The following is a 19,561-nucleotide window of genomic DNA, read 5'->3' on the forward strand; positions in this document are numbered from 1 at the left end:
CCCTGAAAGTATGACTGTCCCCAGATAAACTTGCGCTGTGTACCTTGAGGCCATGCTAAGCAGTGCCACTTTGAGGTGACATGTACTACATGTAAGTGTAACATAGGCAGATCCCGATTGAGCTTAGAACATGAGTCTCTACCACCTGAGCTAAAAGCCAGTTGGCTGGCTGGTAGCTGAGGTTGTAGAACAGACTCATTATTCTCTCAGGGTATGTCTACACTACCCCGCTAGTTCGAACTAGCGGGGTAATGTAGGCATACCGCACTTGCAAATGAAGCCCGGGATTTCAATTTCCCGGGCTTCATTTGCATAAGACGGGTGCCGCCATTTTTAAATCCCGGCTAGTTCGAACCCCGTGCCGCGCAGCTACATGCGGCATGGAGTAGCTAGTTCGGATTAGAAGCCTAATCCGAACTAGCTACTCCGTGCCGCGTGTAGCCGCGCGGCACGGGGTTCGAACTAGCCGGGATTTAAAAATGGCAGCGCCCGGCTTATGCAAATGAAGCCCGGGAAATTCAAATCCCGGGCTTCATTTGCAATTGCGGTATGCCTACATTACCCTCCTAGTTCGAATTAGGAGGGTAGTGTAGACATTCCCTCAGTAAGTGGTCTCAGTGCCACAAGATGGGACAGCTCACCATACCCAGAATGTGTATTAGTTAGATAAGTAGTCTGGAAAATATCGATGGTCCTGTGTTGAAAAGGGCTGTCCGGTTTAATACTATACAGGGCTGGCCCACAACATTTTGGCACCTGAGGCAGGGAGCTCAAATGATGTTCCCCCTCACTTGGGTCAAAATTTTGAAAGGTCTTAATTCTGCCTTCTTCCTGTTCTACTCCTCTCATGGTACTGCAGAGAGAATACATATGCACCAGCAGCAGACACAATTTTCTACACTCTGGGTCCTAGTGGCGTCCCCCCACAGTCTGGCACCTGAGGCAGTTGCCTCGGTTCACCTCATGGTAAGGCCAGCCCTGATACTGTACCATACAGAACCTGCAGGATTTTCAATGTTGTAGTCACAGTAACATACAAACTACCATATCACATCAGCCTGTGCTCCATCAATATTATGTCTCCAACAAGGAGCAACATCAGGTGATTTGGAGGAAGGTGAAGGAAATCTCACAGAAAAGAGCAATGGAATAACCTGACCAAAGAGAAAGTTTCTTCCTAAAGATGATGTCCTCACTCAGGCTGTGTCTAGACTCAGGGTTTTTTTCGGAAAAAGTAGCCTTTTTCTGAAAAAACTTCACCTGCGTCTAGACTGCAGCCACGGTCTTTCGAAATTAAATCGAAAGAACGCGGCTTTTCTTTCGACAGTGGTAAACCTCATTGTACGAGGAAGAACGCCTTTTTTCGAAAGTGCTCTTTCGAAAAAAGGCGTTCTTGAATGCAAACAGGGGTTTTTCAAAAGAGAGCATCCAGACTGCCTTTCGAAAAAGCAGCTTGCTTTTTTGAAAGTTCCGCTTGCAGTCTAGACGCTCTTTTTCGAAAGAGGCTTTTTCGAAAGTATCTTTCGAAAAAGCCTCTTTCGAAAGAGGCTTGCAGTCTAGACATAGCCTCAGGCAAAAGTACATTGAAGTCAATGGGTATTTTGCTTGCAGCAAGGACTGAGTAAAGAATTTGGCCCTAAAACTTTAGTACAAATTAGAAATAGATGAGACTAAGAAAGAAGATGAGTGAGAGAGAACGAGCCTGTGCACTGACCTTCTCAGTGTCTTACAGGGAACCTGCAGTTATAGAGATTTCAGTTATCTTAGCTCTTCAAAGGCACAACAACTCCTGCAAGCAAAACCACTACTGCCCAGCAGTGAAAGGGTCAATCGCTCATGCTGTATCCATCCACTAGACGGAGACAGGGTCCAGTACACAGTGGAGTGTGTGTTTCCTGCCCAACAGCAGCAAGTTTAAAGTGAAAAAGAAAACAAGTAACACAGTTCCTGGATATTTTTGTTGCCCATTTTACAGCCACATTAAAAGTAACTTCAGCCTCCATGAACATGACAGTAGAGAACATTACATACCACAAGAACGAATAGGCGTTAGTCAGCAGAGGGGAAGGGTTACTGTAAGAGACTGCAAGTGATTTCATAGCCTTCCTATAGAATACGTGCAGCTAAGGATTTTCTCCTCTGGCCTCAAACTGCCAACACCCAGCACCAATTAACCCTTTGAATGCTAGATGTGCTCTTTTGGGGCAAAAAGCTTTAGCACAGTGCAGCAAACATGGTTGGAATCTGGGCACATACCTTTCACTGCTAGTCTACAGACCAATGCAAGCTGCATGCCCAGCATGAGATATTTCCTTAAAGCAGGGGGAAAATTTATTTGGAGGTTCCTGTTTTAAATAACAGCTAAAGCTTTTCCTCTGGGATCTGTACAAAGGTGATTCAGCATGATTGTCATCATTTTATGCATGGGGAGATCCTAGGGGATTTTATGGAGCAGAAGTCTCACCAAAATTGGGCTCCAAAATCCCATAGGTGCTTTTGAAAATATTCCTGAGGGACTTGCCCAGAGTCATACATCAAGATAGCGGCAGAGCAGGAAATAATACTGTGATCTCTGCCCTGCCAGCATAGGGTCCTATCCGTTGGGCCATGCTGCTTCCCAGTTCAAGTAGGCTGCTACCTTTTGATTATTGCATTTGTTTTGGTCATTTGCATATTTCTTTCTTTCTTTCTTTCTTTCTTTCTTTCTTTCTTTCTTTCTTTCTTTCTTTCTTTCTTTCTTTCTTTCTTTCTTTCTTTCTTTCTTGTAACTTTCATTTATTTTATTTGAATTAGAGCAGAGCTGTGGTTTTGATTTGCTTTTTGTGCATTTATTTAATTGGATTTGGAATGGGATTTTCAAAAGGATATGACTGCAGCATGTGTAGACATTCACTTTGGAAGTAAATTAAGATTAAACTGAATTAAGGCAACTTTAAGGCTGAATAAGAGCATCTGCATGAGAATATAATGGGGTTTAACTAACCCACTTCAAATTTACACTGTTGATGATTTAGCTTAACTTTCTTGGGCATCCCTCTGTGGACAAGCCCTCGGGAACACACATCTCATTTAAAATCAAATAGAAAGCTGCTGGAGTATATAGCCAGGGTCATGGGCAGGTGTGTACAGCCCATGGAGCCCTGGCTTCACTGCTATTGTGTGAGCTAGCTGGATCAACATCACCTGGATTTTTTAATAGGGTGGGAGAAGGGGAGTAGAATTTGCCTCTCAAATCAAAGGGGCACGTAGGGTATGTCTACACTACCACCCTAGTTCGAACTAGGGTGGTTAATATAGTCAATCGAAGTTGCAAATGAAGCCTGGGATTTAAATATCCCGGGCTTCATTTGCATCTTGCCAGGCGCCGCCATTTTTAAATCCCTGGTAGTTCGGACTCTGTGCCCACGGCTACACGTGGCACGGAGTAGGTAGTTCGAATTAGGCTTTCTAATTCGAACTACTGTTCCACGAGGAGTAAGAGGGCCTTATTCCAAATCAGTTTAATTCAGAATAATTCTGGAATGAAAGTCAACACGGAGTTAATCAGAAATAATTATTTTGCTTTCAGTTCACATCCTACTTTAATGTGAATTCAATTCTCTTTGTAGACATGCCCTAACTGTGGTACAATTCATCTATGTCTCTGAACTGCATGTGGGATGGATCTCAGTTAAGATGTAGCTCCCGGAGGATTAACAGAGAGGGGCATTAAAACCTGCAATTTGACTCCCCAGAAGTAACTAAATTGAACAGATCCCTGGTCGTGAGGGTAAGGAAGCCCAAATAAAGGCAAACACCTCAGTGTGGCAAGATATCCATGTCTCAATGACATGCGAGCAGAGTAAGGGGCTGTTGAAATCTCAGGCAGTCTAGATGGAGATGTTCAATTATGCTTAAAACCTCAAAGTGGTTTAAAAAATTCTCAGACTTGTAAGGCAGCCCACTGAGTTTAGTTAACTGAAATGTAATAGCATGGCTGCATCTCCTCCACATCCCTCACCACTGTCCTGCCTAGTATACGCTCAGCCAGATCTTAGTATTCAGTCAGCTCTCTGGGCATGCCCATGCAGTAGGAGTGATCAACACAACTCTTAGTTTTACCTCTGTCTGTCAAGTTAAATTAATCAAATTGCTTCTAGGAACACATGAGGGAAGAACATCCCACTTGATCCTACTTGTTTTCCTTCCATTCTTTTTTCCATTTACACTGTTTATTAACTGGAAGGGCTGACAATGACTTTATCAATGTGCCCACACTCCTTATCGCTCCCCTCGATTTCTCTGAGTTAGCCAGCTTTATGTTACAAACAGACTTCGATGTGACATGGGGCCCACTTCCTTGCATTTCCTGTTTTACCTAAATTTGAAACTCTCTGGCAGGAAGTGACCCATCTTGCAGTCGAGGCGAGCTTGGCTGATCTGCTTCAGCAGGTCCTTCTTGCTGCAGCCATATCCGTTGAAAACAGAGCCCCCGAAGAGCAGCTTCCCTCCAGCGTACATCTGTTGACAAACAGGCAGGAAGAAGAAAGAGAAAAAAATGCTTTGCTATTAAAAAAAAATAATAAAACCAAGTGTTAAAGCTTGGGCCAAATGGCTTCCCTTTCCTGTTTTGCACAGGACTCTTAGATGTTTTCACCCTCTGGTTAGGGGCTCTGAGTGCTACAAACACACACACTGCCTTCAGAGCAGTTAACACCATCAGTTCTGACTGGAATTTAACTTACTTTTTTGCGTAGAAAGCACTTTTGCCAGCATTGTTTCTATGAAACCACTGGACATTAGTGGTACCTAGATATTATGCTCTACTTTAGCACTAAGATAGGGTAGATTGGATGAAGTTGTAACACAAACATGGCCGCATGAATTTTTGAACTATTCGAGGTCCTAGAGTTGTGCAGAGTTTGGTGTTTCCCCTTCTCCTGAGTTTTACTGGGGAAAATATTGTTGGTTCTGATTAGTGGTAGGCTTATACCCAGTGAGTTTTGTTGGAGCCACCCTCAAACTTCATAGCATTGTCCCTCCCCTCCCCCGGAACAGTGGCTGTAAACACCACAGAGACTGGAGGAGAAGATGTCTGAGCTTTTAATTGATGTGTTCATGGGACTAATGTGAGACTGGTGATGTCAGTGTTTCAGTACAGGACAACTTGTTTCCATTTCCATGCCTCCCTCTACTTATAAGTGCAGGTTAGGAATATAAACTCAAAACTCAATATTGAAAATTCAAGAGGGATGCTGTTTATGTGGTGATAGCTTTCTCCTGAACCCTGTTTTCTTGAAACCTCAAGCCTAATATTACTGATCAGAGAATCAAGCAAGCTCTAAAATTGTGCAAACATTAAGGGTTTCTTACACTTTCTTTTGATTATTTGTTTCAATTGGTTTAATCGGTGCAGGTTTAATTAATCTTGTCCCCTAGAATTTAAGGCCATGTGAACCCAAATTGATACCTTCTGGAAACAGCTGTATTTTTCCTGGGTTTGGATGAAAATTGCAGCCAGCTGAAAAATAGAAGGATTTTTCTGGGCTCTCTGGGCAACATTTTTAGTACTGTGTACTCCTGCTTATGTTCGATGGTCTGATTCTGAATTAAAAGCCATGTGAATCCAGAGCTGCACGTGTCAGGTTTTTTTTTCTACTCTAGCCCAGAAATCAATCCATACCTGGGCTCAGATTTGCAACTTTCTGAAAATCTGGGCTCTTACTTCTTGGGTACAAACCTAAGCTGAATCTGAGTCTGCTGATGTTCATCATTCTCTACTATTGTTTACAGGATGCTTGCAGGGAGTCGTATGACCCTTTCTGAAGTGTCTTCATGCCAGTTCAGTGATGTAGATGTCAAAAAGGGGTGAACTGATCTTCTGGAGAATTCCCCCAGGAAAGAGGTGGCATAGGTAATCTAGAGCACCACCTGAGCATCTAACAGCACAAGGGGCTGGCTGGCAGCAGGGGGAGAGGAATGTCTCTAGAGTGTGGAGTACTTCCTTGGTTGTGGAATACAGAACAGCCTAATGGTGGCTGTTGGCAACTGCCATCAGTTAGAGCAGCCTTAGCAGCTGCTCTAACTTACACTGGGAGCCAAATCCTTGTCCTCAAATTAACTCGGCATCTCAGAGGTCCAAAGGTATCACAAAGCTTCTTGCTAGGCACAGCAAGATTCCAGGCCCTTCAACTTCCACCTAGAGCAGGATACATTCCACAGCAGCTTTTGTGAGGTTCAGGACTTTCAATGGATATATATGGGATTCATGTGAAATCTTAATATAGGCTTTACAGCCTCACAGTCTTTGTTTTCTGATGGGGGCAATGCGGGAGGAGAAACATTACACTTCAGTCCTGTGCATTTTTTTTCCATAGAGTTCTTTGTACATAACATCATAAGGGAAAGGGAAGATTTCAAGACGAGACTTAACAGAGGAGAAGTGATTCAGTGGAACATTACTGGGGGGCAGCACAAATGAAGAAGCCACCCTGCTCCAACTATAGACTGCCCTAGGGAAGAGATCTGGAATGAAGGTGGCGAAGAGGGGTGGAGAAGTGAGTGGCAAGTGGATGGGGAAGACGACACAGGGTGTGGAGATCTATGGAGTAGAGTGCATTGGTGGATATGCGATCAGAGCAGTAGGGTGGAGACTGAAGGAGCACAGTGCATAGGAAGGGGGAAGGGGCGAGGTAGGAAGATGTGAGGTCAGAACAATAGGGTGAAGACAGGGAATAGGTAGCTCTGTGCAAGGTGGGACAAAAGGAAGGGAGTGAATGGGTGGCAGGTGCATAGAGGGAATAGGACGAGAGCTCAGAATGGTGGGGCACAGATTGCAGGGAGCTATGGAAAGTGCCTGGGTGGTTGTGAGTGGTGGGTTGCTGGGGGCCAAATCCCCATTACACATACTCACTCTGTTGCTATATCTGTGTGAGGAAGAAAAGGGCTGTTTCAAAGCTGAAGCTCGTTGATGGCCTCACAAATTAATCTCCCTTCCGTTCAAAGTGTCTGGTATGGGCAACTGGCCTGAGTTCTGAGTGCCGGCAGCTCCCTCTGGTGTTAGCAGGCAGAGCTCTCTGAACTGTGAGGAGGAGTAGCAGCAGAGGCTGTGGAAAGGCAATGGAAGCCAGCACTGATCTTTTACCAAGTGGAAAGCCAGAGGGGCTGTGTGTTTAAACAACCAAAGATCTCAGGCATCTAACTACAGAAACTGGAAAAGGAGAGGGTGTGTCTGTAACAAAGGTGCAATAGAGCCACTTATTGGAAAAACTTCCAAGCTGCATTACTGTGTTTCTGTTCTGCCTATCCATACTTCACAAAATTAGGTAGATGTGGCCATGTCCATTTGAACATAGGTAATGTAACACACAAGGTCTCCTGAGATAGTTAGAGGTACATATCCTGATTTCTTCTTATGGATCTATCTTTCATGTGAAAGGGAGGAGGAAACAAGTGGGAGACCTTGCGGGGGGGAGGAGGGGTGCAGAGTTGAAATATATTCCTCATTTCAAGGAGGTCTTTCTAAATGGGAATGAGTCTCAATGCACTTAAGTATTTTGCATCTCTGGCAGCTGTATTCATCCACCCTCAAAGAAGAGGGGACTCGGAGTACAGTTGTGTTGAATGAATTAGCTTATTACCTTGAGGTTGGAGAAGCTCTGTCTAATTTAGCATATCCCACATGGCAGCCTGCAAGCTACAGATGGGTGGACATGCAGCAGCATGACTGCTAAAAGGAGCAAGCCAACACGAGTGCTTAATGTTCCCAATGTAAGATTTACATTGGTTGTCCATCAGACCATGTACAATGTTGAAGGGCCTGTTGCTTATCTTCCAAGCCATGGAAAGGAGAAGGACCATGTTATCCAAGGCACCTCCTTTTCCACTTTTAATTGCAACAATTGCATTCCATAAAAATGTTCCAGGTGACAGAATCCAGGTTCGCCATCAAAGGAGGCAATGACAGGGCCTCGTTGGAGGGCCCATAGCTAACAATGACATTTTCACCAGCTATCGGGTTAAGTCCAATTCTCTGCATCTACAGATCCTGCAGCAGAACTCAGCCTCTTTGGCAGACATTCTATTAACTGCTGTGTTGAACCATTCCCACCAGGGAATGGAGGACCAGGACTTCTGGGTTTTATTGCTCACTCACTGTGTGTACTTCTACCAGAAGGGACTCAGCAAGAAAAACAACTAACAGGGATGTGTGGGGGGGGGGGGGGGGGGGGAGAGAGGGGAGGGGAGGAGGAAATCAAGATTCCTTGACTTATTTTACAGATTCCCTTACTTGTTCCTCAGCGGGTGTAAATCAGGTTGTCTCTAGGCTACAGGTTGTTTTTTTTTTTTTAAAGTGGCCTTTTTTCGAAAAATCTTCCCCTGTGTCTAGACTGCTGCTGCATTCTTTCGAAAGTACATCAAAAGAACTCAGCAGTTTTTTGACCACGGAAAACCTCATTTTATGAGGAATAACGCCTTTTTTTAAAAGTGCTCTTTCGAAAATTAGGCATTATGTAATGCTAACTCTGCTTTTTCACAAGAGAGCATCCAAACTGCTTGGGTACTCTCTTTCAAAAAAGCGGCTCATTTTTTTGAAAGTACTGGCTGTAGTCTAGACGCTCTTTTTTGAAAGAGGCTTGTAGTTTAGACGTACTCTCAGTGTGGCTCCATTTAGGTCAAAGAAGGCAATAAAGCTACACCAATATGTACCTGCTGAGAAACTGATCCTTTCCTATTTACTCATAAGCCCCTTTCAGGGAGATAGTTAATTTCCCAGCTCACCTGCAGGCAAAACAAAGTTCAGTAAAATGACTGCAACTATTAGGCTTTTTAAAGCCCTTTCCACTTCTGTTGAGACATCACAATTTGAGGAGGGTTTGTCAGGTCTTTTGGAGTGGCCCCATACTTATTGTCCAGCCAGGGCTATAGAAATGCATTGGCTAGTCACAAACAAAATCCCAGCACGATGTGTTCAGAAAGTCTTCAGTGTAAGAATTCTTCTAAGTGCAGTAGAGGTGGGGAGCTGCTGGGAAAAAAAAATCCTCATACACCAGAGCATATGGGGGCCCAAGCTTGTAGATTTTGTGTGCTCCAGCCCCGTGATGGAGTAGCAGGGTGCTGGAGCACCAGTGCAGGCTCCCCAATGCTGTGGGGAGAGCCCTGAGCCTCAAGGACCAGATTCAGACAAGCCAGGGGGCCACAGGTTCCCCTCCCCCGAAGTACAGGATAGTCACAATCTGTTAGTCACACTGTAGAACTGATCACCGAAGTTGCACAGGCCTGTTTCTACCCCCAATAGATATTTCAAGTTGGCCACCTGAGCACTCCTTCAGTGAACCTTCAAGCAAGCACTCGGTCACACAGGTGTCCACAGGTAGCCCCCTCTCCCGCCTCTGAATGTGTCCGTGGGGCATTATCTGCTGGCTTTTGCTTTGCATAAACATTCTTGCAAACAGGAAAAGAAGTGGCTTTGCAGGAGTGTTTGTGGGAAAGGGCTGTACAGGATATGAAAGGGAACTTGACTGATTGAGATGTCACCCACTTATTTACAAAAAGCTTCAGAGCAGTGTTTGGCTGTGTGCCAACTGATATTTTGTTGCTGTGGGACTAGACTGAAGAATTTACCAAGTGCTTAGGGAACTATGAAGCTCAGTGCTAATTACACTGGGGGTACAAACGGTGTTTAATTTGTGCCAAGGATTTCCAGAGCTGAGCCCCAGCACCCTTAGCCTTGGTAGTTCATAGCCCCAGCACATCTGGGCTTGTTAAATTGCTTGAGCCTTGGCACCTAATTACTTGAGTCCTGACACTGCTCTCATTACAAATTAAGTGCCTGCCCTCCAAGAGAAAGAAGCAGCTGCCAGGCAACAGCTGCATCTCAGGACCGAACACTCTTCTGCTTCTAATAATGCAGCAGAAAGATTAAAACTGCAAACTTCACAAGAGACAATTGGGTGGCTCCCATCCCGTTAGCTACAGAGAGACTGACTCTTACTGATTGATAATGGCACTTTACCTTACCCATTGCACAGGGCAGCTTATTGACATGTGCTCTAATAGGTACTATCATGGAAGAGGAGGGGAATCAGGAAGAGCCATTTAGAGTGGAATGACCATCAACTTCATCTATTCAAATACTCCTAGATAAAGAACTCCTCCTTGGGTGAGAGAAGCATAACTTTGCTTTCTATTCTAGCTCTCTGCATTAGCTCAGCTCAGTTATTCTACTCAGCACATGATACCCACCAATGCAATTGCTGTCGAGGCATTTACACATTTTCAAACAATGGCTTCTGTCCAGGAAGAAATCACAACACACAGCTCAGCAGAGCATACCCGCTGACCTTTCCTCCTAGACACTCCTTTCCCCTCTCCTGCCACCGCCCACACAGGGCTTTCTAAATCTTCTCTAGGGACTTGGTCCATTTCATAGGGTCAGACATGGGCATGTTGTGGGTGGGATCTGTTTACCACTGGCAGCAAAGATTAAAAAAAAAATCCAGGGCAGGGACAGGGGTGTGGGAGCTAGATTTAGGGGCATGATGAGAATTGATGCAATGTATCACATGGCTGGGAGATTAAATAGACATAACAAGAGCTATTGTACATCTGCCCACTACAGCACAATTGGTATCACTGGTACTTATTCAGCAGGGCTACGTCTACACTGGCCCCTTTTCCGGAAGGGGCATGTAAATTTCACTAGTCGTCGTAGGGAAATCCGCGGGGGATTTAAATATCCCCCGCGGCATTTAAATAAAAATGTCCGCCGCTTTTTTCCGGCTTTTAAAAAAGCCGGAAAAGAGCGTCTAGACTGGCTCCGATCCTCCGGAAAAAGTGCCCTTTTCCGGAGGCTCTTATTCTTACTTTGAAGAATAGAATCCACTTTGAAGAAGTAAGAATAAGAGCCTCCGGAAAAGGGCACTTTTTCCGGAGGATCGGGGCCAGTCTAGACGCTCTTTTCCGGCTTTTTTAAAAGCCGGAAAAAAGCGGCGGACATTTTTATTTAAATGCCGCGGGGGATATTTAAATCCCCCGCGGATTTCCCTACGACGACTAGTGAAATTTACATGCCCCTTCCGGAAAAGGGGCCAGTGTAGACATAGCCCAGCTGTCATTCCAAGTGGTCAAAGCACTTTACACAATAGCAAACTAATATGATCATGTATTCATGTCCATGTTACAGATGGAGAAACTGAGGCATGGAGTGGTAAATAACCTGCCCAAAGACACACATTAAGTCAGTAGCAAAAGAAGACTCCAGGTACCCTAACTTTCATGCTGCTTTTTTGAGTTGGCTCCATTTTTCTATCTTTCTGCCTCCCGCAGCTATTGCTAGTTTTCAAAACTGTAATCTTCCCCCTTCCATGGTGCTTTAAAGTTACTCATGCCAGACAATGACTAACATCTTATTTGAAAAACTACCTTTAAACAAATTTGTTATTAAAATTTCATCCCTTCATCCAAGTCCTTTCTCTGGAAAAACTTTAGAAATAAATTCTTGGCTACACAAGTCAAAGTCCTTTCAAGCATTAAGTTCACCAAGCATTAAATGCATCTGCAATGACCTCTGTTTTGACTATAAAATCTTATTCGCCTGTACATCAAGGCTGTATGTTAACAATAAGTTTAACTGTGTTGAGGAGGTCAGGTCTGGTTACTAAAAGGAATGAATAATAACCATATAACCACTCTAATCCCTGATCTTGTCAGTCCAATGAGACACGAGAGTGTTACACCTTCCCAGTCAGAGATTTACAAGGTTGTCAAAGAGCCATTCTAGAACACAGGAAGGCATTCATTAATAGGCTCTGCTTCATGCACAGCCTTCTCTGACTTGGCACCTTTTTCAATGAACCCAGATAAAGACATCTCATGCTAAAGCGGCGAGGAGTCCTGTGGCACTTTATAGAATAACCGAAGTGTTAGAGCATAAGCTTTCATGGGCAAGGACCCACTTCATCAGATGCAGCACGTCTTTGCCCACGAAAGCTTATGTTCCAACACTTCGGTTAGTCTATAAGGTGCCACAGGACTCCTCACCGCTTTTGCAGATTCAGACTAACATGGCTACCCCTCTGATACTTGACATCTCATGCTGTGAGCCAGAACTCCCAAGAGGAGAACTGCACTTCCTTGTCATTGGCCCTTCTGAGAGGAGTGGAATTTCTAGCCATTCAGTATCACGGTATTTCTTCTGTACGAAACATGGGAAGTGGATTCTAGTCTGAGCTCTGTCACTGATTCCATGTGCAATATGGGTAAAGCCCTTAATTTCTCCTTGCCTCCATTCCCCAATCTTCAGAATTGAGCTGGTGCTTGTTTCCCAGGACAGCTTGAGTGCCTAGATTCATTGTAAATTGTGTTATCTTATTCTTTGGATAGATGGTGCCATGTAGCAACAGAGACTGAGTGAGGGCAGGGTTTTGGTTGGATATTAGAGAGGGGCTGGTAAATTATTCACATTCATCAGCTGATTAGGAATAGCCAACATACTAACACTGACTGACAGTGAATTTCTGTTGGTATAGATTCTTCAGCTCTTCTACTCCAAAAATGTGAGGGCTTAAATACTAAAAGGCAAAACCCTGAGGTCCTTATTTGGTTACAACTCTCATTGAAGCAAACAAGTGATTTGATCCACTTGGATTATCTAGACTATCTGATGAATATTTATTTATTTGGTGAGGTGGCTGTTACTATCAGGCTACATCTACACTGGCAAGTAGATTCTTATGCAAGAATTGTTTTGCAGAAGAGTTCTTGTGTAAAAAGTCTTCCACAAGAGCGCGTCTACACTGGCATGTGCTTTTGCACAAGATATGTGCTTTTGTGCAAGAGCATCTATGGCAGTGTGGACGCTCTCTTGTGCAAGAGCTCTTATTCCTCGCAGGGAGAAGAATAACTCTTCTGAAAGAAGCCCTGTTTTCCGACACTAGACTGTAAATTTACTTGCGCAAGAACGCACGTGCAGTGTAGACACCCGTCAAGTTTTTGCGCAAGAAGCCGCCAGTGTAGATGTAGCCTCAGTGTTGAGATGGCCATGTCTATTATTTGTCGGGCATTTTAGGATGCTTCAGAATTAATGGTACAATCACGAGTGCTCTTTAGGGTTACTTATTTAACTTTAAAAATGTGCTTAAATGTTAGGCTAGATGAAGGCTGTATAATCACATTACCTCACAGACAGTTTAACCCTGCGACACTGAAGTGGATGGAAGTTTTGCCTTTAAGTTCAGTAGGAGTAGAATCAGAACGAGTATTTCGCAATACAATCATTACTCAGGTGAGACAGGCAAGGGCTCCATTTTGGGATGGTACAGGGGGCAGCAGCCATGCGCTCCATGACCCAGCTTGCTTTTCATCCTGTTCCCCGGTTGCTAATGGAGTGAGGGGAAAGTGCTTGTATTCCATGCCTGCCTCTCATACTTGGCTAGTGAAAGGTGCTCACCTGCCAGGTGTGAGAGGCATGCATGGAATGCAAACACTTTTCCCTCCCTTGGCACCTGGGGAATGGGATGAAAAGCAAGCTGGGTCCCAGAGTGCCTAGCTGCTGCCCACCCTACCATCCTAAAATCAAGTCCATGAAGACAGGACCATTTGTGGTCCTTAAAAGCCCTTCAGGAACTTTTTCATGATATGAAGTTGCCAACCCCAGTTTCTGCACCAAATTCCAGCACAGGCAACATTCTGCTGCCCTGAACTGCTATGGTAGTTTCATTCAGATATATTCTTCAGTTTGTTCTAATCCTAAAAGGTTCAGTCATCTTGCTGGGCTGTGTAGACTTGCTCTGACCCATACCACCCCAAAAGTGGTTTCATTTCAGGGAGAGGTAGAGTGAGTACTGACATAGACTGTCTGTCACTGTTGGTTTGTGCTCAGACAGTCTAGGACAAAAGGTGTTGGGTGAAGCTGAATAGCTATTGGATTGGTAAATAAAGATGGTGTCTACAATCAAACAGGAATGTGACTGGTGACCAAACAAAAGTTCTTGCTGTTCTTCAGTTGTAGACTCTCTGCTGCTACACATTCATCTCCTCATTTGGCAATGCAAATAGGTAATGAAAGAAGAGAAGATGTACACTGGAGGAACGCATATAGCAAGGTGACCTTGGGTTCCTTGAAGAGGCATTTGGGATTCAGCCTTCTTCAAATGTGTGTGTGTGGGGGGGGGGGAGAATTCTTGGCTTGGCCCTTCTTTGTAAGATGGATTTGAACTGTATAATGTGAGACTTGAATCCATCCAAATGTGGAAAGTTTGGATCAGGATCCATATCAAAATATTGCAGCTTTGTCCCATTGCTGTTTAAATGAACTTCTCTCCTACCTCAAAACTACCATCCTTCCTAGGGTTAATGTGATTCATAGCCAGCAAATAGATGTTTTAATGAGTCAGTGACTCTTTCTCCTTCAGCTCATGCTGGTACTATTCAGCCTCATTTACAATGGAGCTGGCTGGCAGGCAGCACTATGTATAATGCAGTCACCCCTGAGTACCATACATCATAAAGACATAGCATGCTGACTGAGTCACTGAGCCAAAGGTTCAGGGTCCTTCCAAGCAGCAAAACTTCCAGACTTACCAGCACCATTCCCGGAGTGACAGCATGCTTCCGCACGAGGAGAGGAGGCAGGGGTGGCTTTTGTCTTATGACCCTGTCCATGTCATACCTCAGTAAGCGGTAAGGGTCATGTCTGCACTAGAAATGAACGAACACGGTCATTCTTTCTGGGTGACAGATGTGTAGACACTTTGCATAGTGCACTAAGGGAAGGGGCTAATACTACAGAGATGAGCACAGCATAAAACCCTGAATAGAATAAAAGAGGTCTTTGGGAATTCCAGTGGGGTTTCAGCTAAAAAATAAAGCCTTTACCTTTGCCCGTTTTTAAATGACAACCAGTGTCAGAATTACTGAAAGGAAGGATGGAGAACATAAGTGATTTTGTCAATACCTCCCAGTCCCACCAAGGCAAAGGTATGGTTCCTGACTGGTATTTGTGAGGGACATATCCAGTCTAGTTTTAGATGATGAAGTGATATAACACTATTTAACAGGTCTCACCAAAATATTTTATCTGTGAAGGCTTAGAGAGAAAAGAGCTGCTGCACTGCATTTGTTGAAGCAGAAGAGGTTGCCATCTGCTTTTTTTAGGGTTTTCTACTGCTGCCCATCACCATAATACCTGAACACTTTCCATATGAAATCAATAGCAACAATCAAAGTCCCTACTGGACTTCACAGAGCTTCTGGCATTTTTCCCTTTTTCAAGATTGGGGGAGGGTTTGGAGTTTTGATTTTTTGGAGGGAGCGGTGTCAGGGTTTCTGAGTCCACTGTTATAAAATTACAATATAATTACTCTGCTACCTTTGGGCCAGATGCAAGATTGTTTTGGATTGGACCCTTGAAGCACTGCCGCAAAAGAGGTGTCAGTTACGTAGCCATGGCAGAATGCAAAATGCTTTTGATTGGGTTATTTATTTCTTCTCACTGAATGTAACACTTTGCCAGATAAACTAAAGCATGCTGGGAGTTGCCAATTTGACACAGTTGTGTATATACAGTATTATAACGCCACGTGTCACCACGCCTGGAATTCAGGCCAGCATTTAATGACTCCCTTTAAATTGTAAGGCTGTGTGTAAAAATGGTTGGAAATACTGAACTCCCCCTCGGCATCACTAGTAATGGTTCCCCCAACCCCACCATACATCGGGATTGGAGCACAGGAGTGGACAGCATGAGAAAATTGGAACTGCTGCTGCTGTGTGATATAGCTGCTCCATGAGGAGTTTTTTCATCTCAGAATCATAGATCCCAAGATCAGAAGGGACCACTGTGACCATCTTGTTTGACCTCCCAGACAATGTTCCCTCTAACTTCTATCCATGTGCAGAATAAGTTTTATGTGCTCAGAGAGTGGTGCACATCCACACATACAATAGAAACACATGCTGCCAGCAGTGAAAGGCTGGAAGTGCTCTTCCAATCAGCTGGGAGGTATTTGAGTCTCTCCTGGGCAGCTACACAAGCACTCAGCTTACAGGAACACTACTGTCAGTCCAACACCATTCACTGGTGTCACTCACTCTGCATGTTATGTTTTTTGAAAAGCACTAAGCAGCCCACCTTTGCTGTGGGTCTCCTATGAACATTTCCTTTCCTGCAATCTTAATCCAAACCACAATTTACCTGAATGCAAGGGGACGGGCGGCCATGCTGTTCTTCCATGTATAGACTCTGTAACATCCACTCCAAGAAGGGAGAATAGGAAGGATTTTGGGATGACAGGACAAAGATCACCAGGATCTGATCAGACTTTCTGGGGGCTGAGATAAACTTGTCAAACTCCAAGTCGGTAACAAATGGAATTTTCACGACACATTTGCAGCCCAAACCAGAATCCTGTTTGGACAGCAGCCTCCGGAGCACAATTGGGCAGTCAGCAGTAGAGGATGCCCAGGTCCTGGGAGGGTGGGCATCCGCAGCTGAAACAGTTTTAACTCTGCAAGGTGAATGAAGTTTAGTTTAGAGACAAACGTATCAAAAGTACATAATATACAGTAGACAGTTATGCAATTTACTATAACCCAAGAAAGTAATAAATATCAGCCAATCTATTACCATGATTTAAGGCAAAAGTCTCTAGTATGTCTAAGACATGGAAATCTGACTTTTTAAAAAGTCAAGATTGGGCTTATATGTAAAACAGAGATAGTCTTTAAAAAAACAACAAAACCAACTTTCAATTGAAACTTTCACATTTTGCAGAAGATTTCAACTTCCATCTAGACCCTGATTTTGCAACTTAAAAAGCATCATATTCTTTACCATCAGAGGAGTATGGCCCTTTAAGAGGGAGAAGGTTCACTACTTTTTTCCCACTCACAGTTGATTTCACTCAGGAATGTGTGACAGAGGGGAAAAATCCTCCAACAGGTGCAGAGAAACCCTCAGAAACTAATACTAGGGCATCAGGTCAGATTGAGCTGGTTCACTAAGGTTTGATCCTATGCTCTTTGAAGTCAACAGAAAAGCTCCCCTTGACTCTACTGATAAAGGATCAGGGCCTATAACAGCATTCTTTTGATGGCCCTTCATCAGGTCTTGCAGAACAGAAATATTTATTTTACAGGAATATTCAATCTCTTGTGCTTATGGTGGTGAAAATATCCTGACAAACAAACTGTGCAACTGCTACTAAATGTTCTCTGTGCAATGTGATCGTATAACTCTCAGTAGTTCTGTGTGTGGAGGTTTATTGTGACTTGAGGGATTTCACCTTCCCAGTGAGGAAGAAATGCATGATGTATCTAGGATCTCATGAAGAAACCGCAGTAGGAATAGCAGAGCAGATTGAAAAAGAAGGCAAGATGTTGCCATTGCATTATGTCAGGGGTGGGGTACCTCAGGTCTGGGGGCCACATGTGGTCCCCTGCTTGCCTGGATGCGGCCCCTGAGGCTCAGGGCCCACCCCAGCATTGGGGAGCCCCTGCTGGAGCTCCAGCCCCCCCTGTTGCCCCACTGTGGGCTGAGGCACACAAAATCTACTAACCTGGCCCCCCAGGCTCTGGTGTGCTAGGGGGAATGTGGGGAATGTCTTTCTCCTCAGTTGGGGGCTACATCAGTGAGGGGTGTTTTGTTTGTTTTGTTTTGTGCTTGTCGCTTGTGTATGGCCCCTATCTGATTTTTTTCTGTGGGTCAGCAGCCTCCAACCCAAAAAAGGTTCCCCTCCCCCCGCATTATGTAAAGGCACAGCTCCTAAGCTAGCGTGTGTCAGCAGAGTTCCCATTGAACCTATTAGAGCTATGTTGATTAATGCTAATTAAGGAGTTGGTTCAAAGAATCCAGTTTAATCCTTCCAGCTGCCTGTTTACCTCATTTGCCACACAACCATTTCCTGTGACCCTAACATTTGTAGATAAATCTATGTATTAAGTATCTTCACATAATTTCATATGACTTTACATTGTGCTATTTTGTATTTCATATGACTTGGCATTGTGCCTCTCCATATAACCTTGTAGTAGACCCCTATTTGATATGGGAACTTTGTATTAGAACCCTATATAGAAAACTTGTAGAAAACTGGGAATATAGTTAAAGTGGAAGAAGAATGTCTTTTTTCTAGGAGTAGAATAAGATCTCCCCCCTACTCTGTAATCAATTGCCCTGTTGAATGAATGAGGTGTGAATGAGTAAGACTTGGAAGCCAAGCACCTCCAGACAGTTACAACAGTTGAAGAAGGGGTGGAAGCCAGACCCAAGGACAATAAAACTTGTCAAGTGGGCTCAATAAAGAAGAGCAGACATATTGAGGGCCTTGGGGATTAGAAGCAAGCACCTTCTTTGGAAAACACCCTCTCTGAACAGCATCGGGACAACACCCAGAGAGAAGCAGCACAACGAACCAATGAACACAGACCCAGATTTTGAATCTGAGATAGATTTGCATGAGAGGGAAGCTGCTATAAAAGTGAGATGTCTTGCAGAGGACCCCAGGTCTCGTCATGTCACATCGGAGCATCGATCCGGATCAGCAGAAGCCTGGCTCCACCCTTCCCTCATCTAACTCACCTGACCAGTGAAGTGAAGAGGAGCAACTAGTTGGTAACAACAAGATGGAGTGTGCTTGTGTGCGTGTTAGTGCATGAGTGATATATATATCATATGCAAATAAGTCTTGATTGAGCTATGTATGTTCAATAATGTGGCATGTTGCCTTATCCCTCTGAAAAAGATCCTGGGTGCTTCTTTTAAGCACAACAGATTTCAAGGATGCAGTGTCCTCTTCCCCAGCAGGGAGAGTGCACACATCTCCAACAAACCTGGGTGCTGGCTTTGGTTGAGTCACTGTATCCAAGTAACTGGAAGGTCTCCTTTGGTCCACAAGTCGGCTAGAAGGCTTAGAAGGAACCCTTCTATCAGCAGGCCTTCTAGGAGGTTTTTGAGGCCTTTTTCTTTCTGATGCTATTGGAAAACATTCTTCTTTCGCTCTTTTAGCCCAGGTCTGAGATGGTGGTGGTTTCATTTTAAATTTGACATGCTTTGCTTCTGCTAGGACTGGATATTCTATAGGAATTATACCTGCAAATAATAAATAATAATAATTGATAATAAACCCTAACACTTAAGGATGTGGTTAGGTTTACAAAAATGAGGTTTACAGGATCTTTCAAAAAAGTGCCCCATTTTGGAAAGAACCACGTCTAGACTGCAGTTTCAATTTCAAAAGAGCGCTTTTTCGAAAGAGCGCCATTACATGATTATGCAAATGAAGCATGGGATATTTAAATCCCTGTTTCATTTGCATTTTTGAAGTGCTTCATTTACATCCCTCTGCCAACAGAGGGATGTAGTATAGACGTAGCCCCCAAAGCTAAATGGGACACTGAGTAACTTGTGACTTGTGTATCTTCCCAAGTGTATGTAGGTATTTTGGAGTTACTCAGAAAATGTAAATAAAACCATCCAAGTTAGAGGTGGACTTTTAGATGTTCTAGTTCACCCCCTTGAGTTCTGTTGTTCAATAAATCTATTAATATTTCAATATTAAATTATTTCAAATATTTTAATAAA

General features: G+C 44.0%; 1 protein-coding gene across 3 annotated transcripts in view; it reads right to left on the reverse strand.

Moving 5' to 3' along the window:
* C11H3orf20 (chromosome 11 C3orf20 homolog) overlaps window positions 1-19,561 on the reverse strand; it is a 60,061-nt gene that overhangs the window by 11,728 nt on the left and 28,772 nt on the right. For all 3 annotated transcript variants that reach the window (XM_075938761.1, XM_025189546.2, XM_025189550.2), the window contains exons 11-14: window positions 18,811-19,069; window positions 16,175-16,487; window positions 14,563-14,679; window positions 4,358-4,500 (exon numbers count right to left, since the gene is read on the reverse strand). In XM_075938761.1, the coding sequence (XP_075794876.1) occupies window positions 4,358-4,500; window positions 14,563-14,679; window positions 16,175-16,487; window positions 18,811-19,069 (832 nt within the window). The remainder of the gene's footprint in view (window positions 1-4,357; window positions 4,501-14,562; window positions 14,680-16,174; window positions 16,488-18,810; window positions 19,070-19,561) is intronic.

The sequence above is a fragment of the Pelodiscus sinensis genome, chromosome 11, assembly GCF_049634645.1.
Source record: "Pelodiscus sinensis isolate JC-2024 chromosome 11, ASM4963464v1, whole genome shotgun sequence".
In the NCBI taxonomy this organism is placed as follows: Eukaryota; Metazoa; Chordata; order Testudines; family Trionychidae; genus Pelodiscus; species Pelodiscus sinensis.